General features: G+C 42.2%; 2 protein-coding genes and 2 non-coding genes across 23 annotated transcripts in view; all 4 read right to left on the bottom strand.

The window, feature by feature from the left end:
* Positions 1-7,220, bottom strand: part of SUPT16H (SPT16 homolog, facilitates chromatin remodeling subunit) — a 33,212-nt gene extending 25,992 nt beyond the window's left edge. The window contains exon 1 of the mRNA XM_019009496.4: positions 6,602-7,220. Within this exon, the coding sequence (XP_018865041.1) occupies positions 6,602-6,667 (66 nt within the window). The 5' untranslated portion in view covers positions 6,668-7,220. The remainder of the gene's footprint in view (positions 1-6,601) is intronic.
* A 720-nt stretch (positions 7,221-7,940) lies between these two features.
* The window catches only part of CHD8 (chromodomain helicase DNA binding protein 8), a 71,974-nt gene continuing 54,548 nt past the window's right edge, over positions 7,941-25,366 (bottom strand). For 9 of the 20 annotated variants that reach the window (XM_019009486.3, XM_055362387.2, XM_055362381.2 and 6 more), the window contains 18 exons: positions 24,954-25,064; positions 23,620-23,816; positions 23,158-23,357; positions 22,896-23,076; positions 22,726-22,815; positions 22,347-22,450; positions 20,565-20,694; positions 18,534-18,609; positions 18,015-18,069; positions 17,629-17,836; positions 16,998-17,206; positions 16,197-16,916; positions 15,827-15,975; positions 15,226-15,528; positions 14,552-14,665; positions 14,207-14,386; positions 13,691-13,807; positions 7,941-8,915 (listed from right to left, as the gene is read on the bottom strand). In XM_019009486.3, coding sequence (XP_018865031.1) covers positions 8,352-8,915; positions 13,691-13,807; positions 14,207-14,386; positions 14,552-14,665; positions 15,226-15,528; positions 15,827-15,975; positions 16,197-16,916; positions 16,998-17,206; positions 17,629-17,836; positions 18,015-18,069; positions 18,534-18,609; positions 20,565-20,694; positions 22,347-22,450; positions 22,726-22,815; positions 22,896-23,076; positions 23,158-23,357; positions 23,620-23,816; positions 24,954-25,064 — 3,708 coding nt within the window. In that variant the 3' untranslated portion in view covers positions 7,941-8,351. The remainder of the gene's footprint in view (positions 8,916-13,690; positions 13,808-14,206; positions 14,387-14,551; positions 14,666-15,225; positions 15,529-15,826; positions 15,976-16,196; positions 16,917-16,997; positions 17,207-17,628; positions 17,837-18,014; positions 18,070-18,533; positions 18,610-20,564; positions 20,695-22,346; positions 22,451-22,725; positions 22,816-22,895; positions 23,077-23,157; positions 23,358-23,619; positions 23,817-24,953; positions 25,065-25,366) is intronic. The other 11 variants (XM_004054889.4, XM_055362389.2, XM_055362383.2 and 8 more) reach the window with 3 other exon arrangements.
* On the bottom strand, positions 14,869-14,972 carry LOC115930701 (small nucleolar RNA U6-53/MBII-28). The gene has a single exon (XR_004067316.1). It is a non-coding gene; the product is annotated as a small nucleolar RNA U6-53/MBII-28 (small nucleolar RNA).
* On the bottom strand, positions 20,034-20,143 carry LOC115930700 (small nucleolar RNA U6-53/MBII-28). The gene has a single exon (XR_004067315.1). It is a non-coding gene; the product is annotated as a small nucleolar RNA U6-53/MBII-28 (small nucleolar RNA).

The following is a 25,366-nucleotide window of genomic DNA, read 5'->3' as shown; positions in this document are numbered from 1 at the left end:
GACATCACTAAGGAAATGCAGGGACCAAAATGATCAAATAATGCACTATCCTAGGACTGAAGAATGTGAGCTTGAGACTAAAAGGATTTCCCCAAAAGAGACATATCAAAGCACATTGCTGTGCAATTTCAAAACAGAAGGGATGATTCTAAATTTCAGAGAGAACAGGCTATGTATGTATACTGGAAATAGAATCATATCAGCCTTCTCAAAAGTAACACTGAAGGCTTTGACGCCAAATAATGGCTTCAAAATTCTGAGCAGAAAATGATTTTCAACACAGAATTTTATACCTACTGCATTAACAAAGCCAATAGAGTTGACTTTGGTTAACTATATTATTAACCAAAAGTGAGGGCAAGCTAACACTTTAAGACATGCAAGGGCTGAAGACATTTATATTCTATGCATCCTTTTTTTTTTTTTTTTGCATGGGGTTACAGTGGAGCTAGTGGTGAGCTTTTTATTTATTCTTTTTTTGAGACACAGTCTCACTCTGTTGCCCAGGTTGGAGTGCAATGGCACGATCTCAGCTCACTGTGGCCTCTGCCTCCTGGGTTCAAGCGATTCTCGTGCCTCAGCCTCCTTAGTAGCTGGCATTACAGGAATGTGGCACCATGCCCGGTTAATTTCTGTATTTTTAGTAGAGATGGGGTTTCGCCATGTCGGCCAGGGTAGTCTTGAGCTCCTGGCCTTAAGTGATCTGCCCACCTCGGCCTCCCAAAATGCTGATATTACAGGCGTGAATGAACCACTGCGCCTGGCCCATCTTTTCTTACGAAGTTCTTAGAGAAAATGTGCTAAAGAAAAAACAAAGCAGAGGCTCTTGGATATAGGGGACCCAATATTGCCAAGTCCCGAGGTTCAACAGGCCTAAAGAGTAACCTATACAGATGGAGCAGGATAATGTGGGGGGTGAAAGTGGGGAGTGAGGTTGCTCTTAAGAAACAGAAGAAAATTCTACGAGTGTGAGAAATTTAGAATAAAAGATTGGTAACATTATAATAGATTTATTGGAAAAAATTAAGGCTAGGGAGACTTTTTTTAAAGGAGAAAAATTGAGGAAATCATTAATGCCAGGAAAAATAAAAAACTGTAGAAAAAAAAGGAAAGTTAATCATACTTTATTACTTCACCCAGCAGTGAAAACATCTATATGAACATAAACAGTGTAAATAGTAACTACTTATTTTACTAAAAATTGTGGGGAAAAGTTATGAAGAAGGATGGATGTGTGATAAAGCAAGTACAACAAAATGTTAACTGTGTGGGGTGGTGGGTATAAAGGGTTTACTTAAAATTCTTTCAACTTTTCTGTCTTTAAAATTTTTCATATCAATGTGTCAGGAGAAAAATGTTAAGGTATCAGGAGGTAGGGAAGTTGGAATGAGTGTGATGACACAAAGAAGTTAAATTCAGATCTACCATAAGTTAATAACCGTTAAAAATTCACAAATCAAGAAATAGCAGTATATATAGATATTATTTAGAAATATGAAAGAAACAAAAAACTCAAAGTGTTTGCCTCTGGGATAGGTGACTTTTTGTTTTAAGGCTTTTATTAGGACTATGATTTTTAAAAAACTATATTACTGATTAAAATAATTTTGAAAGTGAGAGTTAAATAAAATATAAAACAGGTGGCAAAGAATCTGCAAAAATTGTGAAGGTGGTATCTGGATGATAAAAGTTGCAGAAATAGTGCAGCAGCAGAACAACTATCTTCCTCTGAACCAAACTGATACTGCCTTAAAAAAAGAAAGTATTTTTGCAGTCTGGTTGTAGCTAAATACCCATATAATCAGTTACCACTGTTCACTGAGTGACTTCTATCTGCCAGGCACTGTAGTTGTTAATAGGGATAAAAAGTAAATATAAAAAGTAGAGATCTAGGGCTGGATGTGATGGCTCATATCTGTAATCCCAGCACTTTGGGAGGCTGGGGTGGGTGGATTGCTTGAGGCCAGGAGTTAGAGACCAGCCTAGCCAATATGGTGAAACCCCATCTCTACGAAAAATACAACAATTAGCCGAGCATGGTGGCACACACCTGTAATCTCAACTACTCAGGAGGCTGAGACACGAGAATTGCTTGATCCTGGGAGGCAGAGGTTGCAGTGAGCTGAGAATGCTTCACTGCATTCCAGCCTGGGTGGCACAGTCAGACTGTCTCAAAAAAAGAAAAAAAAAAAAAAAGTAGAGAACTAGACTATAAAAGCTGAGTAAGCAATATTTTAAAAAAATCTCAATCCATCTGGGCATTTATTTCCATCTAACCCTCCTTACTCAGCATTATTAAAAAGTTTCTTGGCCAGGTGCAGTGACTTACACCTGCAATCTCAGCACTTTGGGATGCCGAGGTGGGCGGATCGCTTGAGCCCATGAGTTTGAGACCAGCCTGGGACAACACGGTGGAACCCTGTCTCCACAAAAAATACAATAAAACAAATAATAATAATAATAATAAAAATTGGTCAAGTGTTGTGGCATGCACCTGTGGTCCTAGCTACTCAGGAGGCTGAGGTGGGAAGATCACCTGAGGCTGGTTTGGTTGAGGCTGCAGTGAGCAGTGATTGTGCCATTGCAATCCAGCCTCAGCCACAGAGTGAAACTCAAAAAACAAACAAACAAACAAAAAAACCTTTCTCTATCCCACTCCAGAGATAAAGGAGCTATTAAGAGCTGAGTGTGAGTGGAAGTAATCCACTGCCTGACTGAAATAACAGGAAATGCCTATACAGCTGGCTCTCCTTATCTGTGGATTCAACTGTGTACTGAAAATTAAAATGGCCAAACATTTTCCTACGTCATTACCCCCTAAAAAATAAGTATAACTACTATTTACATGCACTTACACTATATTCGGTATTGTAAGTAATCTAGAAATAAAAAAATAATGGGAGGATATACATAGGCTATGCAAATATGATGCCATTTTGTTATCAGAGACTTGAGCATCCTTTGATTTAGGTATCTAGGTATGTCCTGGAAGCAATCCCTGACAGATACTGATGGAAGACTGAAATTTTTTTTTTTTTTTTTTTTTTTTTAAAGAAATGGGCTCTCACTATGTTGCCCAGGCTGGTCTTGAACTCCTGGACTCAAGCAATCCTTCCACCTCAGCCTCTGGAGTAGCTGGGATTATACAGGCATAAGCTACTACGTATTTTTTAAAATCCTTCCTGAGCCACAGAACATAGCTGTTGAATCTTAATAGAACAACCCAGAACAAGAAACTAAGCCACCATAAAAATCTGCAAAGAGCCAGAAAGCTCCACTCAAGAGAAGCACTGACACTTTAATTCATTAGTTTCTTCAAAGGCATAAAATTTCTTTGGGGTCAGTCTTCCACTACCCCAATCCTGACAGTTGGTGTATGCTCACAAGAATGTGAGTATTCCTTCTGAAAACAAATATTTTTGACATTTTATGGAATTCTTCAAGATAAAAGGCAGATGAAGTCAAGGTCCACTCATATCAGAATGTCCCAACAGGTAGGTCTCAAATGATATACAGATATGCCTGGATATTGTACCACTCAGCCCTCAAGGCAGCTGGAACCCTGGGATGGTAGATAACCTCTTTTGTTTCTCCCAATGAGCAGCACTAATCATATTACTTGGTTAAAAATAATCGTAATCATGAAAAGGCTGGCAATCCCTGAAGAAGGATCTAGTAGGCATAAGAGGACAAAGAAGCATGCAGCCCATTTCCACGAACCACCACTACCACCTGCGATATTCTAATAATACAGAGAAGGTGCTGCAAATCCTTTCTGCTCTTAGCAGTTCTCACTTAAAACATAAGAGGCAAGACTGGATCTAGACTCAAACCTCCAGGAGTCATAAAACAGTAGTACGTTCTAAGGTCTCCTGTTGATTTTTGACTGACTCCATTTTCCCATCTCTAAAATGACAAGATTTACTTAGATACAAGGCTTAATATTTTTGAAATTTCTATTCAGTTAAAAGTACATGATAACTACAATTGTTTTTAGGACATAAGTTATGAAAATTATAATTAAAAAATATTTTATTTGCAATAGCCTCAAAATATGTACCTAACTGAAAATTAACTTGCAGATAGGTAAGGTTAATTCCTATTCTTATTTTTAAAAAAGGGAAGAAAAAGCTTAGTAGCTTATCAGTTCTCTACAACCCTGTGTACTTGTATTTGGACTGCTGGAACTACCAGGTTCAACCACTACAGCTTTTAAGGGCTTATAATCAAGAGTATTTAAAATTAAAAGTGGGTTTGGAGCCCAAATCATGTTTTAGTTAATTTTAGTCATAACAGCTTTTTTTTTTTTTTAAGATGGAAGCTGAAAGCAAAAGGCTTGGGATTTATTTTTTTTTTTTATTTTTTTTTTAAAGACGGGGTCTCATCCAGGCTGGAGTGCAGTGATGCGATTACAGCTCACTGCAGCCTAAAACTCCTGGGCTCAAGGGATCCTTCTGCCTCAGCATCACAAGTAGCTAGGACTATAGGCACACACCACCATGCCTGGCTAATTTATTTCCCTTTTTTTTTTTTTTTGTAGAGACGGGGGTCTCATCATCTTGCCCAGGCTGGTCTTCAACTCCTGGCCTCATGTGCTGGGTACAGGCATGAGTCACGGTGCCCAGCCAGGTTTGGAATTTTTACCATTAACTTCAACTTACTCTATTTCAATCCCAGTTTTCTTATTAAAAAAAGGAAAAGGTGTAAAAGAGAAAAGTTATACAACACACCTATATATCCCACTATCTTTCTGCTATATCCAGGAGGATAAGCGACTAGATTTAACCCAGAAAACTACTATCTCTGATTAAGTGTATCAGAATGAAAGCACTGTAGGCTGAAAAGACCGCATACACAAAGAACTTCTACAGGTGGGTTCTGGACACATTAACACAAAAGCAGAAAGTCTTATTCAAGTAAGTTTTTCATAATAGCCACAGGTTTTGTTAACTGGTACATTTTTACATAGATTTGGCTCATAACTTTACACCATCAGTGTCTTATCAATATCTAACATTCTCCCAAGATGATGTCATTAAGGTAGTAAGAGGGCCAAGATACACTTTAAAGATTTTTGAGATACAAAAAAAAATGGTGGGTGGGAAATAACTTTCATGGATTTAAAGACTATCAGTTTTATTAGGTTTGCCAACCTGTCTTCAGGCCACAGTTAATTTGTCATGTAGAGGAAGTGAGAGCTACAGATTAGTTTTCCTGAATGGTATAGAGAGAATGAAATTATTTGATGAATCTGAATCACTGGGACTAAAAACAATTTTCATATCAAAGGTTCACAGTTTCAGGGTTTATGGGTAGAAGAGAGGGCTTCGGATTTTTAGTACTTACTGATCATTAGAAAGTATCAAGGTTTTAAAATGTTTTTCTAACATCGATTATGTTTGAATAATATGACTGAGAGAAGCTGCAAAAAATCATTTGGTAGAAATTAATCAAAAAATTAAAAAAAATAAAATGTTCAGTATTCATCTAGCATTTAGTTTTTATTTTTGCTTTTCATAAAATGCAAGAGAATCAATTTTATTTTCAATTATCTAATGTATTTAGCCTCAAAAGATGAAACATGCACAGACAGCTTTAATACGAATGGCAAGGAAACGACCAATTTTAATGGCTTGGTTTTAGTAGATGACCAGTTTGAAAGATAATTTACAATGCTGAAATGAGAACTGATCATTTTTCTCAAAACGTTTTTCAGGTTAAAAAAAAATCTTTATTAGCTGGATCTTCCCTTGATGACAGGGTTCAGAGGCAAGACTTAAGCTAGCCAACGCAGACTGCATCACAGAATGCAACCAAATGTTTGCTCAATTAGTAAGTTAACATCATAAAAATAAGTTTTAACTGTGGACGTTTTTAGAGCAGCAAAACTGCCGAATCTTTAAAAAACTGGGAACTGCCACAGCTCTTTTAAAGAACACGTGCCCCGGATACGCTACCAAGGAACTAATAAGGTTTTAGGCATCGTTTTGTTTTGTTTTGTTTTGGTATTACTAATGTCTGCAGGCTTTCAGCGTTAGGTCCCTCTCTGTAACCCACAGCAGGGCCTAGAACATAAGGCGGTTGCGCGTGAGCAGTATTTCTTTTTTTAACTCCAGCAAAAGCCCCGCACACGATAAACGCTAAGAGCCCGATTGACATCCTCCTTGCCCTTCCATCTCTCCTTTACGAAGACGGTTATAATCCTGGCGGGACCAGGGGTGGAATATTGTGGTTCTGGAGGGACAGAGCGAGTGCGTGAGAACACGGCAGGAGAGGGCAGCAAGACGTGACCACGGAGTAGGAGGGAAGGATGTTGCCTCTTCTAGGGCGGGAAGAGACTGCGAGAGGTGCTGCTTTGCATGACCAAGGCTGGCACGCGGGGAAGATGGTGATGGCCGCAGGACAGGGTGAATGCGGGGGATTCCCTGTTAAGGGGCAGCGTTCGTGGCCGCCTCCGGTGAATGATTTCGGGAGCAACGAAAAGGGTGAGGCACAGAACCCGGGAATTCCTGACCGAAAGAGAAAAAAGGGCGCCGAGAAACAGGGTTATTATGGGATGGCTAAGGGGGCTCCCTAGGAAAAATTACAGGATCTTCCTCACCCGCCAGTTGCTGTACAGTCTCTTCACTCGCCGATAATAAGCGTCTTTGTCCAGAGTCACAGCCATAGCCCCGGACGCCGCTTCTCCTCGGGTTCCGAGAATCACGCGAGGTCCCGGCTCAGCCACCCGCTCTCGGCCCAGGAATCCCGCACTCTCCCAATGACCCGGAAGTATCGACCTCAAAGATGCCCTTTCCGCTTCCGGGTCCCAACAGCGTTAGGTTTTTTTTGTTTGTTTGTTTGTTTTGTTTTTTTTTTCCAATCCTCTTTCGGATGGACGGGGGAAAGAGAGAAAGAAAAACGGGGGAAAATCAACAAAATGTGCGATGCAAAGAGTCGATTTTCGCGGGGTTTGTCAACTTCGCCACTGCCGCACGCGAATCGACGTCGTCACGTGACGGTCTGCCTCCGCCCTTATTAACTCTCAGCCCAGCGGCGGTTTCCAGGACCTCAGACTTTTTGCCGAGGCGGCAGTCCCTAGACGAAGCGAAGGAGGCGGTGCCTGCCCCGCCCCACAAGAGCTGCCGCGCGCGGGTGTTATAGCTCCACCCCATCTGCAAAGGAAGGGGGAGCGGAAAGAGCGGGATCTAGCGTGGGATAAAAGTGGGACTACTACAGTGTAACTGGGCATGCGCCCCTCCTAGAAATGATGGGAATGCAAAAGCCCTTGACTGCTCCAGGACTGGAGGGATCCTCGGTGCCAGGATGCTGGGTCAAGCGCTCCGCGGGGACAGAGAACTCATACCAGGGAAATGGAGCCCAGCCTCGTGATAAACTACGACCCAAGCTGGGGGAGGAACCTAGTTTTCGAAAGGAAAATAATATGCGCAAGCTTTAACTGAGCAGTGGGATGGTGTAAGTCAGAGGAAACAGATGACTTGAGGGGCTCTACAAACTTTTAGTTCCTTCCCACAACCCCACCCCCTGAGCCCAAGTCGCGGCAGCATCCTTCCAGTCGGCCAGTCCCCTTGCTGCAGTTCATGAAAACTGGCACTATTCTATGGCTTCCCCCAAATAACCATTACTTCAGTTAATTAGAAACAAAACATAAATGGTTCCTGATGACATTCTTGCTCCCTGTCTCTTCTAAAAACTTGGAGTTTGAATCCAGAAGTTTGCCTACCTACCATTTACCTTAAATAATTCCCTTGCCTTTAGCCAGCTGGACAGTCTACATTTATATATACCCTTTAGAGGAGTACAGATGACTTGTCTGCTGTAAGGCAATTTAGTATAAATAGTATTGAACTTAAGGAAAGTGGTGCTGAAATTACCCACCATTAACAACTCAAAATCAATACATTGGGTTTGAGCAAACATAGAACAAAGGAAGAGTGGAAAAGGATTAACTTAAATTTATTAATGCCAAGGGGAAGGAAGGTAACAGTTCCTGACCCTCCAGCTGTATCCACAGTTCGGCCAGGAACAGGCTCTGCCAGAGGCTAGGGCCAGCGCTACATAGTCTGTGGTTAATGGAGGTGACTAGGGAGGGGTGAGCGCACCAGCTGCTCTAGTCTCCTTTCCTTCCCCAGAAATGAGGAAGTGGTCATGTATTATTTTAGGAGTTCCCCTGCCCACCCAATCCTCTCATAATTGGGAGCAATCAGGTACATTTTTTTTTTTTCCTTTTCACCTCCTGGAGTCCTGGACTTCCCCACATCTCCCCTGCCCCTCCCACGTTTCCATAGTCCAAGGGCCAGAGTAAATGAAAATACAGCAGCCGCCCAAGCAATGGGGCCCATGCTGGGGCTTCAGTCATCAGCATCTTCACTGGAGTCTGAGTTAGCTGGCATCATAGGATCATCAATGAGTGAGAAGTCCCTTTCTGAGCTATCATAGCCCTGAGATAAGTCATCATCATCTTCTTCATCCTCATCGTCATCCTCCTCAGGTTGCAGTGGTGGCAACCGCAAGGTAGTACCAGAGGCGGTAGTCGCTGGTGAAGAGGGGTAGCCAGGGGCTCTCAAGCCTGGATGGTGATGGTGGTGATGGTGGGGGTGGGGGTGGTGGTGGTGGTGATGAAGCATGGTGCTGGAGTCTACATGAGGGGATGATGGTGCACCACCCATCACAAATGGCATAAAAGGCAAAGATGCAGAAGTGGCACTGCTGTGACCCAAAGATGACACAGACTGTAGGCCACTACTGCTATGTTGGAACGTGTTATGCAGAGATAGAGACCCAGTGCTTCCACCCTGCATGAGGGCCATCATTTTAGAAAGGTCTGGTCGCATCCTGCGGGCCCGCTTCTTGCTGCTCTCTGGTGCAATAGGCCCTGGCAAAACCCGGTTGAACACCGTTTCAGTGTGATGACCCTAGGAGGAGGGAATAGAAGATAATAAAAAGAAAGAAAGGGGAAAAAAGAAAAGAAACCAAAGCCAACAGAGTCCTAGCTTACAATGCTTTTTTACTGAATGTACCTTAGAAGAGGCAAAACAAGCACAGCCATACTAGGCTTGATTGGTGGTAATGGGAAGGAGGAAATGCTGGACTTAGCTGGTTGAAACGTTCTGATACTAAAGTTAAGATCAATGATTTTGTACCGAAACTCATATTAACCAGTTTTTGCTTCTTTTCCCCATGACTATATTGTATCTTTACTTTAGTCAACCATTTCACAAATGCTTACCTTTGTTAAGAAGGGGTCTCGGTAAGACAATGAATAGTAAATGCACATAAAAAAAGATCATTGTGACCGGGCGCGGTGGCTCACGCCTGCAATCCCAGCACTTTGGGAGGCCGAGGCGGACGGATCACAAGGTCAGGAGATCGGGACCATCCTGGCTAACACGGTGAAACCCCGTCTCTACTAAAAATGCAAAAAATTAGCTGGGCAAGGTGGCGGGCGCCTGTAGTCCCACAGCTACTCGGGAGGCTGAGGCAGGAGAATGGCGTGAACCCGGGAGGCAGAGCTTGCAGTGAGCCGAGATCGCGCCACTGCACTCCAGCCTGGGCGACAGCGAGACTCCGTCTCAAAAAAAAAAAAAAAAAAAAAAAATCACTCGTGTCTCCTGATGGCAAGTTGTTCACTTGTTCTTACTATGTGAATTGACATTTACAATAATATCCTCTATTAGCACATCAAAGCAGGGTAAATTCAAGACAGATCAGATAAAGATTTCTACATGTCTAGAACACCAAAAAAACTGTCAGAAACTCCTCACTAAATTTAATAAAATAATTTTTGTTCCACATTGATAAAAAACTTACATATCTGAATTTTAAATGGCTTCTTCTAGATGTTCTGACTAAAAATTCTGATTAAGTTCACTGAAGATAGAAGTTATTCCTGCAGGTCCCAAGAATAACGTAGTGCTAGATTCACTGTCAATTCTACATTAAGAATTCTGGGCCAGGCGTGGTGGCTCATGCCTGTAATCCCAGCACTTTGGGAGGCTGAGGCAGATGGATCACTTGAGGTTAGGAGTTCAAGACCACCCTGGCCAACATGGCGAAACTCTGTCCCTACTAAAAATACCAAAATTAGCCGGGAGTCAGCCAGGCGTGGTGGCTCACGCGTGTAATCCCAGCACTTTGGGAGGCTGAGGGCAGGCGGATCACCTGAGGTTGGGAGTTTGAGACCAGCCTGACCAACATGGAGAAACCCCATCTCTACTAAAAGTACAAAAAATTAGCTGGGCGTGGTGCCGCATGCCTGTAATCCCAGCTACTGGGGAGGCTGAGGCAGGAAAATCGCTTGAACCCAGGGGGCGGAGATCGCGGTGAGCAGAGATCACGGCATTGTACTCCAGCCTGGGCAACAAGAGTGAAACTCTGTATCAAAAAAAAAAAAAAAAAAAAAAAAAAGCTGGGTGTGGTCGTGCATGGCTGCAATCCCAGTTACTCAGGAGGCTGAGGCAGGAGAATCGCTTGAACCCAGGAGGCGGAGGTTGCAGTGAGCTGAGATCATGCCACTGCACTCCAGCCTGGGTTACAGAACGAGACTCTGTCTCAAGCAAAAAAAAAAAAAGAATTCTGTACTAGTCATATTAGGATTTTCTGTGATTTTCTATGATATTTCTTAAGAGTTTCAGTTGACTATAAGGGAGTAGCAGAAGTACTTGAGGTAAAAATAGGTAACAGTGAAGGAAAAGCCCTTCTTACAGGCTGCTCTATAATGTTAAATTAAAGACAGAGATGGCATTAGCCTTCTAGCCACCAGCCTTTCCCATATCAACCATTCTGTTTATTGCACTCTTGTTCTCATCGAGGCTAACAGGGAAAACTGAAACATTCTCCCACGGTAACACTTCCATCAATATAAAAATAAGCCTCATAAATCTACATATATTTTATGTTTCAAACTTGTTAAATGCAAAATATTGATAGTTTACTTTAAAATTAATTTTGTTAAAAGATATTCCATGTGGTTATATAGACACATAAATATATGTGTATGCACAGTCAGCCTTCCATATCCATGGATTCAACCATCTGTGGATTGAAAATATTTGAAAACAATAAGAAACTAAAAAATAACGAGAAAATACTACAGATTTTAAAACAATACCGTGTAACAACTATTTACATAGTATTTATATTGTGTTAGGTATTATAAGTAATCAAGAGATTAAAGTATATCAGAGGAAGTGTGTAGGTTACATGGAAATACTACATGATTTTATTTATTTATTTATTTATTTTTTGAGGCAGGGTCTCACACTCTATTGCCCAGGCTGGAGTGCAGTGGCATGATCATGGGTCACTGTAGTCTCAGCCTCTGGGCTCAAGTGATCCTCCTGTCTCAGCTTCCACATAGCTGATACTAGAGGACTGCACCACCACGCCCAGCTAATTTTTTGTAGAGATAAGGTCCCACTGGGATCCCCAGGCTGGTCTTGAACTCCTGGGCACAAGTGATCCTCTTGCCTCAGCCTCCCAAAGTGCTGGGATTACAGGTAAGAGCCACCGCACCTGGCTCTACACCATTTTATATATAAAGGACTCGAGCATCCATGGATTTTGGTATCTGCAGGGGTCCTGGAACCAATCCCTCACAGATACCAAGGGATGACTATATGTGTATAAAGATTTCTATAGAAGATCAAATGGGGGAATAATTAGATAAGGCAAGTATACACAAGTGCTAATCCATTTTAAATGACTCTATGTCATTTAAAACAATGATTTATGTATGCTTTAAAAATACAACTATTGACCAGGCACTGTGGCTCACGCCTGTAATCCCAATACTTTGGGAGGCTGAGGCGGGTGGATCACAAGGTCAGTAGTTCGAGACCAGCCTGACCAACATGGTGAAACCCCATCTCTACTAAAAATACAGAAATTAGCTGGGCATGGTTGCACGCACCTGTAATCCCAGCTACTCGGGAGGCTGAGGCAGGAGAATCACTTGAACTTGGGAGGTGAAGGTTGCAGTGAGCTGAGATCAGTCCATTGCACTCCAGCCTGGGCAACAGAGCAAGACTCCGTCTCAGAAAAAAAAAAAAAAAATTACAACTATTGGCCAGGCACAGTGGCTCATGCCTGTAATACCAGTACTTCGGGAAGCTGAGGCAGGTGGATCACCTGAGGTCGGGAGTTTGAGAACAGTCTGGCCAACATGGCAAAACCTTCTTTCTATTAAAAATACAAAAATTAGCCAGGTATGGTAGCATGCGCCAGTGGTCCCAGCTACTTGGGAGGCTGAGGCAAGAGAATCACTTGAACCGGGGATGCAGAGCTTGCCGTGAGCTGAGATTGTGCCACTGCCCTCCAGCCTGGGTGACAGGGCAAGACTCTGTCTCAAAAAAATGAAAGATTAAAAAAAAAATACAACTATTGCAGAAAGTAAGGTAAGGATAGCCAAGAGAAACTTTTGCAGTTGTAATTTGGTGGAAAGAATAAACTGTGGGTACTTAATCCACCAAATGGCCTATTATCCATCATAAAAGTATAAGTAAATTTGAAAATATAGAATAACTTAATGGACAAATTTATTATGAATTACAAAACATAGTTTTCTCTGCTTTTTCCATTACTGACATATTATTAGTGATTCTCAACCTTTATATATTGGGAAATCTCATGACTATTTTCCTTAGTAGACCTCTCCAAACACTTCTAAAATATATAGAATTAGAAAACTTAAGGCCGAGTGCGGTGGCTCAAGCCTGTAATCCCAGTACTTCAGAAGGCCAAGGCGGGTGGATTACTTGAGGCCAGGAGTTCCAGAGCAGCTTGGCCAACGTGGTGAAACCTCGTCCCTACTAAAAATACAAAGAATTAGCCTGGCCTGGTGGTGCACGCCTGCAATCCCAGCTACTTGAGAGGCTGGGCAGGAGAATGGCTTGAACCAGGCAGGGGAGGGAGAAGTTGCAGTGAGCTGAGATGGTGCCACTGCACTCCAGCTTGGGTGACAGAGTGAGACCATGTCTCAAAAAAACAGAAAACTTAAGAAATTGCTTTAAAACCCTCACTTTTCAGGATGTAAAAACTGAAGAGGTTAAAGGATTTGTCCAAAATCCCTTAGTTATTCAATAGAAGAACAGAGTAAGATCTGAATGTTCTCTCTAACCCATCTTACTAATTCTTAAATTTTCATATGCATCAAGTACTAAAGTTAGTTTTTAGAATGTTATGCTCTCCTAGAGATGAAGATACCACAGGACTGCAAAAATACTGATAAAAATACTCTGGGCCAGGTGCAGTGGCTCAGGCCTGTAATCCCAATACTTTGGGAGGCTGAGGCGGGTGGATCACGAGGTCAGGAGTTCAAGACCAGCCTGGCCAAGATGGTGAAACCCAATCTTTACTAAAAATACAAAAATTAGCCAGGTGCGGTGGCAGGTGCCTGTAATCCCAGCTACTCAGGAGGCTGACGCAGGAGAATTGCTTGAACCCGGCGGGCGGAGGTTGCAGTAGGCCAAGATTGCGCCACTGCACGACAGCAGAGTGTGACTCCGTCTCAAAAAAAAAAAAAAAAAAACCCCAGAAAACTCCGGTTTCCTTATTGGTGAACTCAAAATAATTCTTCACACAAACAAACATAGGAGAAAAGATAAATAACATTAGTCACAATCATCATTGAAAGACTTGTAATCTCACATCTAGTGTGGGAATAGAGTGGTAATGCTGCAATTTCTCTCACCTTTTTCCCATTTCTAGAGTTAGCTGTCTGTACTGGTTCCATTCCCAAACAGTTCAATTCTGCCTTATTATTTTTTTTACATCTTTGCCACTTCTGTTTTCTGCGATCCTCCATATACTGCAATAGAAAAAATCAGTTATCCTAGAGGAATAGAAATCTTCTCTGGAGTAATTATTAAAGTACTAGTGTCTTTTGTTTGACAATAAACACTTATTACATAGATAAAGGATTCATCCTAGTGGAAAACTGCCATTAAGTGGGATCTCTCCAAAAAATATTAGGTGGTTTATATAATAGTTCAATTGTAAATATTTGCCTAGCACTTAAAGTACTTCAACATTATTTTATTTTGGGCATCACAACAATTGTGAGGTTGGAAGACTGGGTATTATTAATTATTACCCTTATCTTGCAGATACAGAAACGATGATACAGTATGTCATGCTTTCTCTTTCTCATGCAGCTTAAATACCAAAAGAATGACTTTAAATCTTGCTGGATGGGACTGCCACTCACCGCTAGAAATCGGGGATCAACAGCAAACTCTGGATGACCCTGTAACCACATCTCCAGTTCAGCCCGGCGAGGGGCATCCTCACCCACCAGCAAAGTACCATCCACCTTATTGATGACAGGGATCCGGGTCTCCAGGTCCACATCAAGGTGATTAGGCTCTTCCATGCACTCCACCTCCAGCTGCAAACCCAGAATCCACCCCCATGAGCACATACTCTTCTTTGGGGGAGGGAGGGTATTTTAGTATCTAGTATTTTCCATTCCCTCAGTCCCACTGCCTTCATCAATTATTGGGAATAAAAAGACAATCTAATCGTCAGGTTAAAGACTTTCCCTACCACTCACCTCTACTAGCTTCTTTCTGTTCCCCTTCTTCTTATGAAACAGTGGATGTCCATCTCCCATTACTCCATTCGCCATCAACTTGTGCTTCTGGAATGTTAACTTCAATCCTTCCTCCTAGGAAGACAACCCACCCACCCAAGACATCATATGGTACATGTTTTTCAAAGTAAAGATTAAGCTTTGAGGGATGTGGGCTATAGGTCATCCTCTTGCCCAATGATGGTGAGAAGGCAGGCCATCTGACTAAAGGGTAAAATTAGAAATACAAGAAAACATACACACTTTTTCCTTAGAAAGATTTCACTTCTTCACCTAGTGCCCCTCAGCATTTACGAGAAAGAGTTTATTTCAACAACACCCAAGTTAGGGTAAAACTCCCTACCTGGTGTCTCCGTATTAGCATGGCAACTCATCACAGGGGCAAAATCCTGCTATTCCTAAGCATACTAATTTAAGAAACTTTTGTTGAATATTAATAGGATTAATAATCAATAGGGTTCAATAAGGAAAACAACCAGGAAAAATGATTCTTCCTAAATGGATCTTTGTAAGCTCTGTTTTCTCATTTTTAAAATTAGCTAACCAAATGAGTTTAGTAACCTATTAGTAAAATTAGTTACAGCAAGGATTCCATCCTCCTTCCCCACTTCCCAATGCCCAAATGCTGAGCTTACATCTTTGATTTGAACTGTAAACTCCTTTTCATCCATGCCTCGGCGAAGTTTGGTGAACTGGGCTGCCGCTGTGCTGACTGCGGATGCTTCCTCCTCTGCCATGGAAGCTGCACTACTACTTCGTGGTGTGGGGACTGGAGAGTCACCATATTCTCCAGGAGTCAATGAGGGACTGTCTAGCAAGTGGTTGCCTGGCCCCAAAATTCCTCCTGTTACCATTTCCTGGCTCCTACGGCTAGAAGGCCACTTCCCTGAGAGTACAGCCTGGCAGACGAGGTCAATACGGTTTATCAGGACACGATCCTGAATAGGGAAAGAAAGAAATACCATTTTAAGAGTCTGAGTACTAGCTGTGTGATCCTGTGATACTCAATAGTGCCATCACTACCAGGATGGGTAAAAATCATAAGGCAGAAAAGAGGAAGTTAATACTATTAAGATTCCTAAGTCGACTGGGAAGTTTCCTGAGGAAAAAAAAAAAAAAACTTGCAGCAATAAACACAATTTAAAAAAACCAGAACCATATGTTCCTTTTTCCCCGGATATAATGTTACACGGTATTTCTGGACTCTACATGTCCAGGGATGAGGCTGTTTGTTACCTTGGGCCACTCAGAGGCTCTTTGTCTTTCCTGCAGTAGCAGAAGCTCAGGGGTCATTTGTTCTCCATCTTCATTTGGGAATCCATCTTGGGACATAGTGAGGGACAGGAGACTCTCTTCATCATAGAGCTTTGAGCGGGACTGGTCAGCTGGTAAGAGAGCCCATAGAATGTGTGAGAAAAGATGGAAGAATAATGTCATATGGTAATGGTATTATATGGGCTTTGAATAAAGGCCCAAAGAATGGCACTCTTTTGACATTTTATCAAATCAAAATCCAAATCTCTCTCAAGAGGATGCATTTAGAAAAGGGAAAGAGAAGAGAGGGGGAAATAGGGAAGAGGGCCAACAGCCTGTCACATGCACTCACTTAGCTTCTCTTCCTTCTCATCCTCACTCTCATCAGTGCTGGAGCTGGAGCTGGATGAGGATGAGGAAGAAGAAGAAGATGGTGACAGCTTGCTCAAGTCCAGCTCAGAGTCCGAATCATCCTCATCCTCCAGTTTGACTGGTGGAACACTCCGGGAAACCAGAGGGGTAGTATCAGAGGGGGATACTCGCATCTCATAGTCTTGTGGGGTTGGTCGGCTCCTGGCCACCACCTCGTGCTCTAGCTTTAAAGTCAGACTCTCCAGACTGGGGACCTGGGTAGCTGTCTCCTCGGGTGACTTTTCAACAGGAGCATCTGGGCGCAGGGGCAATGGTGAGGCAGTGCGTGAGGTATACTGCTGGTGCAGCAGTGGAGTAGAGCAGCGTGACAAGGATGGAGCTGGTGCTCCTGCTTGATGGTTCTGCATATAATTCATACGGGCAGCCAGAAAAGAGAAGTCTGGGTCCTGCATGATGTTGCAGTCTGTTTGGCTCACCCCATGGCGGGCTGCCCCTCTTAGAAGCTCCCCATCATGCCGAACAGGCTCCCACCATTTGGGCAATTCAGGACCAGGAGGCTGACACAATGCCAGCCGATCTTCCAAAAGGGGGTGGCATAAAACTTGTTCCCGTAAGCGCCGAAGCAATTCTATACGGTAGAGAGTCCGTGAGGCTCTCTCCTCAGTGATGGGCTCAATGAACAGATTAGGGTCTGGGGGTTCTGCAAGAGACAGGAGTAGAAGAAATTAACAGAGTTGCTTCTGTTGGCATCCATCCTCACCCACTCTGCAATCTTGCTTACCATCTCCAGCTGCTGGGGGAAGGCGGCATACTTGGCGGCACATGGCCACAAAGCCATGGAAGTACTTGGTAAGGCTTTCATCTGTCTTTTTGTCTAGTCGAGCAAAAGTGCGGAAGCGATCCCAATGGAACTGCATGGTGTCAGGGTCATATTCCACACCAAACGTAGACACCACTCGATAAAAATCAGTTTGTTCACGCCTTGTCCATCTACAAAAGGAAAAGTAGGGCAACAATAATCAGAAGAACACATCAGAGGAACACAAGAAAACTGGTTATTTTTTAATGTGTTTTAGAATATCTGAAAACACAAAAATTGAAAGTAGACGCAAAAAAAAAAAAAAAGGCCCAGAAGAGGTAGTGAGAGGTACTCTGTAATGAGTAAGAATTACAGAGCCAAAGGGAAAAAGACACAGACAAATATCAATGAAAATGTCTACACAGGAGACCTACCTGAGAGTTAATGATTACTGCATGCAAGTGAGGTTTTAATTTCTACAGGTTTAACTACCCAAGGCAGAAAAGATGGTCCCTCTGTAGAGAATTCCAAATAAATCCTTCCTGAGATGGCTTTCAGTATAGGGACCATAACTGAAAACATAGATCAGCACAAGTTCCCAGCTATATTTTACCGTTGTTGTTTCTCCCGCCGTGCAATTTCTTTCAGCTTGAAGGCTGCTTCACAACGCCGCCTTCGCCGGTCCCCACGTTCTGCAGCCTCTATCTTCATTTGTTCTCTCTTGTAGCTGCGCTGATATGCTGTTACTAGACGCCGAAGCCTAGCTGTTAGGGCAGAGCCCGGAGGCCAGAATAAATGGCCTGGCTGTTGGGTCACCTGGGCTGTGGAAAACAAAGTAGAATGAATAGGAAGTATAGCAAGGGTAGTAGAGGCAATACTAGTATTTTAACCCACCCAAAGGCAAAGCTCTTAGAAATCCCAGGATAGGACAGAATTCAGTGAATAATTCCCCAACCCACCACCCCACACAGAATTATACTAGTTGACCTAGAAGTTTACCTTCATCTCCATCAATCACTGAGATCTCCTCATCCATCATCATCAAGGGATCACCCTAGAGAAGGAGATCCACCCAATAGGATGGAGCGGGGAGGGAAAGGGGGGGAAGTTGGCACTCTGAAATCACTTTCTTGTGTGTGTCCTTCTATGGCACCAAGGGATCAAGAAAAACTTCTAAAGAAATATATCCCCACAAAAACTTGGAAACAATCAACTAAAAGAACAAGAAAGTAGAACCTGAAAGGTCAGTTCCTATTAACGACTCGAAGATAATAGAAGTCAGGAATTTATTAGTCAAATAATATCTTTCAGTGTCCAGCTCCTCCACAAAGTTATCCCTGATCTCCCCCTACTGGCATTACAGTCCTTTCCATTAATATTTTCTATTCTCAAATGGTATAATTCATTTTCCATTTTGTATTATAAATTAACCAATATATTTCAAGATTCAGAGAATGGTTGAAGACTTAAAACTATTTAGTAATAGAGAAAAGTGAGACTCAAATGAGAATTCCTTACCTCATCATCTTGGTCCTTTGGGGGACCTTGGAGTGGTTTATATTCAGGATCTTCACAATCTTTATCAAAGTCAACCCTAAAATTATGCAGAGGCACAAGAAAATGTTAATAATGTATCTTCTATCACTAAGGGAACCTAGGATGAAGACCTAGCCACACATATATCCAGCATGAAATAATCTTTATTAGTATTATTTTTGAGACAGGGTCTCACTCTGTCGCCCAGGCTGGAGTGTCATGGCCCTATCACAGCTCACCGTAGCCTCAACCTCCTGGACTCAAGCGATCCTCCTCCCTCAGCCTCCTGAGTAGCTGGGACTACAGGTGTGTGCCACCGCACCCGGCTAATTTTTATATTTTTTTAGAAGTGGGGTTTTGCCATATTGCCCAGGCTCATCTCAAATTCCTGGGCTCAAATAATTCACATGCCTTGGCATCCCAAAATGCTGGGATTACAGGAGTGAGCCACCACGCCTGGCCTTATTTTTGTTTTTATATATATATTCTTTGACACAGAGTCTCACTCTGTAGGCCAGGCTGGATTCCAATGGCATGATCTCAGCTCACTGCAACTTGTGCCTCCCGGGTTCAAGCGATTCTCCTGCCTCAGCCTCCTGAGTAGCTGGGATCTACACGTGCCCACCACCATGCCAGGCTATTTTTTGTATTTTTAGTAGAGATGGGGTTTCACCATGTTGCTCAGGTTGGTCTCAAACTCTTGCGCTCAAGTGATCCCATCCTGGCCTAGTCTTTTATTTATTTATTTATTTATTTATTTATTTATTTATTTATTTATTTATTGAGATGGAGTCTTGTTCCATCACCTGGAGTGCAGCAGTGCCATCTCGGCTCACTGCAACCTCTGCCTCCTGGGTTCAAGTGTTTCTCCTGCCTCAGCCTCCCAAGTAGCTGGGATTACAGGCATGCGCCACCACTCCTGGCTAATTTTTTTTGTATTTTTAGTACAGACGGGGTTTCACCTTATTTGCCATGCTGGTCTCGAACTGATGACCTTGTGATCCACCCACTGTGGCCTCCCAAAGGGCTGGGATTACAGGCATGAGCCACAGTGCCTGGCCTAGTATTTAATTTCGTGTTTACAGGAATGGCAGGCCAGGTGCAAAACTTTGGGTCAGTCTGGTATAGCATCCAATGGAATAAAAATAATTACAAGAAATTGACAATGTACCATTCGTAATTGCTTGAATTTGAAACACTTTGATCAACACAGTTCCTTTTTCTTGACTTTTATTATGTAATTCTTCCTCCTACCCAACTATTTACTTTTTATTATTTCATTTGTATGGTTCATGCTTTTTTGTTTTTATTACTGTGTTCTTCTGAGCAGACAGGTGGCATAAACGATTTGCAATGAATAAATAACCCAATTTCCTTTGAGGGTCCTACACTAGGCAAACTGAGGGTGTGATCGTCAAAGAGAAATTTCTCAGTCATGATGGAATGGGGAGGTATTCATTAATTAAGCCAACTGTTTCACATGCCCCTCAGATCTTCATGTGAGAAGTTTTGTTAAACTCACTGGCACCCAAACCAGGGCAACACTGCCCTACCTGGTGGCTCAGTATTAGCATGGCAACTCATCACTGGGACATGTTTTCAGGCAAAATAAGTACCTTTATGTGTCAGGTACCATTGGGAGATGATAAACCAGGGCTGAAAGCGCCTAAGGCTCTTCCACAGAAGCAACGTATGAGAGCTGCTGGCTGTTATCTTTCAAGAGACCAGTTATCCTCTCAGCTACTGTAGCTGTACAGAAGAGTGTTGTAAACCAAACCAAATAGAACATCAAATAAGCCATTTACAACTGACATTCATTTTCACCCTCAGATGTATCTTATGGCAACATGTGGTTTATGCAGTTTATGGAGTCCTTTCTGCTGCTCCTATTTTTGCTAAGGATCTATCACTTTTGAGTATAATTACAATTAAGAATCCCACTGGGTTCAGTCAAGGCTAGAGTTATTTCACGGCACAAGTTAGAGTTTTAAAAGAATAAATACTAATGCTTACCCTTCTACTATGTCAGAGAAGTTATCCAACACTCGATGTTCTGCTGCAATTGCTTTGTCATCTGGTCGGCCAGCCTTTTCTAGGAAACATAAGGCTGGGTCTGCCCTCATAGTATTATATTTCTCATAGCCTAGAAGAAAAAGGGTCATAGTTGAAGAAAATGAGAGATTTGTTTTGCCTTTATGCTTACTTTATATGCTGCTGGAATAATTAGAATATGTTCTATATTGCTCATAATGGAAAACAAAGTTAGAATGTTATCTTGGACAACTACTGGGTTTATTACTATATTTAACATTTTTATAGCAATTTAGAATCATGAAGAGTTTTTAACTAGTGATTGATAGCCTTAGGCTCCCAAAGTGTTGGGATTCCAGGTGTGAGCCACCATGCCTTGCCTGCAGTTTTATTTATTTTTATTTATTTATTTATTTATTTTTTGAGATGGAGTCTCACTCTGTCGCCCAGGCTGGAGTGCAGTGGTGCGATCTCGGCTCACTGCAAGCTCTGCCTTCCAGGTTCACGCCATTCTCCTGCCTCAGCCTCCTGAGTAGCTGGGACTACAGGTGCCCACCACCATGCCCAGCTAATTTTTTATATTTTTTAGTAGAGCCGGGGTTTCACCGTGTTAGCCAAGATAGTCTCAATCTCCTGATCTGCACACCTTGGCCACCCAAAGTGCTGGGATTACAGGCATGAGCCACCATGCCCGGCACCTGCAGTTTTATTTATCCCATTAAACGTCTCAAAAAAGATGTAGATTAAGTGCCATTACTTTTATTTTATAGAAAAAAAAGTATTCTTTAAAAAAAAGACATTCTAATTCACAAAGTCACTTGGCTGAAAGTTAACGCTTACTGTTTTTAGTGCCTGGGATTTGGCATTAGGCAAAACTGCTATAAGAGTAAGGAAATATTCTTACCCCCACTGCATTTTTGTTTTGGCTAGTCAGTCTCCCTTCTCATACTCTACTTTTATTTCACTCAAAAACTGCTGCCTCATACCTATATCAGAGAGACTGCTGAACATTTAGACAAATGGGACATGTAGAAAAACAGAAGATTTTCAGCTCTTTCTCTTCAGTGAGGCAGCCAAGCTGACACAGAGATGCAGATCTCTGTAAAGACCCTCACAGGCAAAACCATCACCCTTGAGGTCCAGCCGAGTGACACCAGTGAAAATGTCAAAGCCAAGATCCACGACAAGGGGGGCATCCCACCTGACCAGCAGCATCTGATATTTGTGAACAAACAGTTGGAGGATGGCCGTACTCTTTCAGACTATAACATCCAGAAAGAGTCCACCCTGCAGGTGGTGCTTTGCCTCTGAGGTGACATTATTGAGCCTTCCCTCTGCCTACTCACCCAGAAATACAACTGCGACAAGATGATCTGCTGCAATTGCTATGCTAGCGCACATCCAGAGGAAAGTCATATAAATTAAGTGTGATTATTATTAACAATAGTTGGGGTATATTACCTGCCCTGATTCATGGGACCCTAACTTACCATAGCATACAGTGCGGTAACACTGCTAACAGTGATTAGAGGACAGATGGGAGGCTCCCTACCTTGAGATTTACCTATCCATCTGGCCCTTCTTGAACATCTATTTATAGGAACTAACTGCTCTGCTCTGGATATTTAAGAACTGCTTTCCTACTCAAATTTATTGAAGATCAATCAGATAACTGAGTTATTTCTCAGGAGCATTTTGCTAAATGTTCCATCCGTGAACATAAATCTTCAGTAGGAAAGGAGGAGAATAGAAGAAGGTACGTACCATGTTTAAAGACTCCAATGAGCAGCGACTTGTCAGCCTCACTGTCCCACCATGTTGTTGGAACCTCCAGTTGATCCACTACTGGGAACCATATGTCAATCTCACTAAAGGTATAAGAGGGCAGAGTCAGCACAGAAATGCAGGAAATTAAAGTGAGAATCCTTGCAAAGGTTATTATAGGTATCTTTCTGTATCCATTAATTTAAATACTCATGCATCTACCCTATTTCCTCCCACTAGTGTAAAGTATAGGATTAAAGACCTGATATATAGATTTAAATTATCAGGTATCCCAAAGATAGCATAAAATGAAATAAGCAAACCAATCTTCCCTCAAATAAGGTAGGGCATAAATCAAAAAAATATAGCAGAATTTTACCTGGCAATCGCACCCCCTAACACCTTTTCTGCTTGGTCTCCAATAACCTCCTGCCTCAGGTAGTATAGCATTCGTACCCGCAACAGTACCCTAGAAAGGACAGAGGAAGAGCTGGCTCAGTAACAGTGTAGAAGTTTGAGGTGGAAAATGTCTGCTAATTCTATGCTTACTTGTTACACTGATGTTTCAAGTGCTTCTTATAACTTTCATCTTGGAACAAAGTGTCAGGGTTATATTTCCGGATCCAATCTGCCTTATGGATATCAAAAGTGCTTTGTGACTTTACTTTTTTTCCTTTGCGTCCACGAGGCACAGGGATAGATAGACCTGGGAAAGGGGAGACATCAAAGACTTGGATTGAGAAAAACCCTTGGACCTGAAAAGGATTAGATTAACCTATAGAAAAACATAAAGTAAAGAGTTGATAATTACCTGAATGATTCTGCAATTCTTTTGTCTTGCCATTTTCAGCTGGGCTAATCAAGTCCCAGATGAAGCCTTTAATATTTTCATCCCCACGGTAGTGTAGAAGACAGTACACGAGAATGGCCCGACAAATGGTCTCCACATCTCGTTCAGTCATACGTCGCTTGAAGCGTCCATGAGATAAAATATCTCGCCATCGTCCCCAACTAAAAAACAGAAAACTATATTAACATTTTTCTGAGAAATGATAGTCCCCTGTCCCTCAGAATCATGTCTCTGAAAAGGTGTGAAACAAAGATCTTAAAAAACATAGTAACAGAATAAACAGAACAAACTCCCTCCAAGGCAAATATTTTTTCACATTATCCCTTCCTTGATCATAGCCCCCAGTTTGAAAGGCAAACCAAGAGTATCTATCAGGATGGAGATGCACTATGCACTACCTCTAATGGTAAGTTGGGGTCTTACCCATATACCAGGAGATGCTTTTCCACCCGAAAGCAGTCAGTGCGCCCATAGGCATGATGACGGTCATGTCTGCGGGAGCGTGGCCGCTCATCATCCTCACTTTCCAAATCAGAGAATTCCACCAGGTCATCATCTTTCAGAGTGCTAAAGTGGCGCGTTTGTTTTCGTACTCTAGGTGTGTCAATTACCAAATTATTCTATGAAGAGAACAGAAGGAGAAGTAATTCTCTTCCTGATTTGCTCATGGGAAAAGAATAAGACAATTATGGATTACAATAACATTGGATGTAACATGTGTAGATACTCAGAGATTTTTTTAAATGACATGTAAAATAATCTACAGAAAGCAAAATTATTCAGAAAGCAACTACTTTTCTGGGGCCTCCTAGGTAGAAAGTATCCACAACAGCCCTTGTATACAATACACCATCATAAACCACAATTAGCATCAAATAATCAGAGTAGCTGTAAAGACTCCTGAAAGTAAACACATGAAAAAATGCTCATCATCACTGGCCATCAGAGAAATGCAAATCAAAACCACTATGAGATATCATCTCACACCAGTTAGAATGGCAATCATTAAAAAGTCAGGAAACAACAGGTGCTGGAGAGGATGTGGAGAAATAGGAACACTTTTACACTGTTGGTGGGACTGTAAACTAGTTCAACCATTGTGGAAGTCAGTGTGGCGATTCCTCAGGGATCTAGAACTAGAAATGCCATTTGACCCAGCCATCCCATTACTGGGTATATACCCAAAGGACTATAAATCATGCTGCTATAAAGACACATGCACACGTATGTTTGTTGCGGCATTATTCACAATAGCAAAGACTTGGAACCAACCCAAATGTCCAACAATGATAGACTGGATTAAGAAAATGTGGCACATATACACCATGGAATACTATGCAGCCATAAAAAATGATGAGTTCATGTCCTTTGTAGGGACATGGATGAAATTGGAAACCATCATTCTCAGTAAACTATCGCAAGAACAAAAAACCAAACATCGCATATTCTCACTCATAGGTGGGAATTGAACAATGAGATCACATGGACACAGGAAGGGGAATATCACACTCTGGGGACTGTTGTGGGGTGGGGGGAGGGGGGAGGGATAGCATTGGGAGATATACCTAATGCTAGATGACGAGTTAGTGGGTGCAGCGCACCAGCATGGCACATGTATACATATGTAACTAACCTGCACAATGTGCACATGTACCCTAAAACTTAAAGTATAATAAAAAAAAAAAAAAAAAAAAAAGACTCCTGAAAGTAGTGTGGTCTTCTGCGATACTTCCTCCCTAAAAGAAGAAGAAACTCACCTTGCTGTTGAGCAGATCCATGTCTAGGTCAGCCTTTTTGGCCCACTTTTGCCAAAAGTTGGGGTCATCCAAAGAAATATCTGTCCTGTTTTCAGAAGCAACAAAGCTTGCCTAGAAAAAAACAAATGCAGAGGTAAAGCTGACTTTTTTTTTAAGTGGTGCAAAATCAGCAATTATGTTTTAAAAACATTTTTTTTTTTTGAGACACAGTCTTGCTCTGTTGCCCAGGCTGGGGTACAGTGGCACGATCTCAGCTCACCGCAACCTCCACCTCCCGGGTTCAAGTGATTCTCCTGCCTCAGCCTCCTGAGTAGCTGGGACGACAGGCGCAAGCCACCATTCCTGGCTAATTTTTGTATTTTTGGTAGAGATGAGGTTTCACCATGTTGGGCAGGCTGGGTCTCGAACTCCTG

Source organism: Gorilla gorilla, chromosome 15, assembly GCF_029281585.2.
Source record: "Gorilla gorilla gorilla isolate KB3781 chromosome 15, NHGRI_mGorGor1-v2.1_pri, whole genome shotgun sequence".
In the NCBI taxonomy this organism is placed as follows: Eukaryota; Metazoa; Chordata; class Mammalia; order Primates; family Hominidae; genus Gorilla; species Gorilla gorilla.
This window is presented reverse-complemented; position numbering and strand designations above follow the sequence as displayed.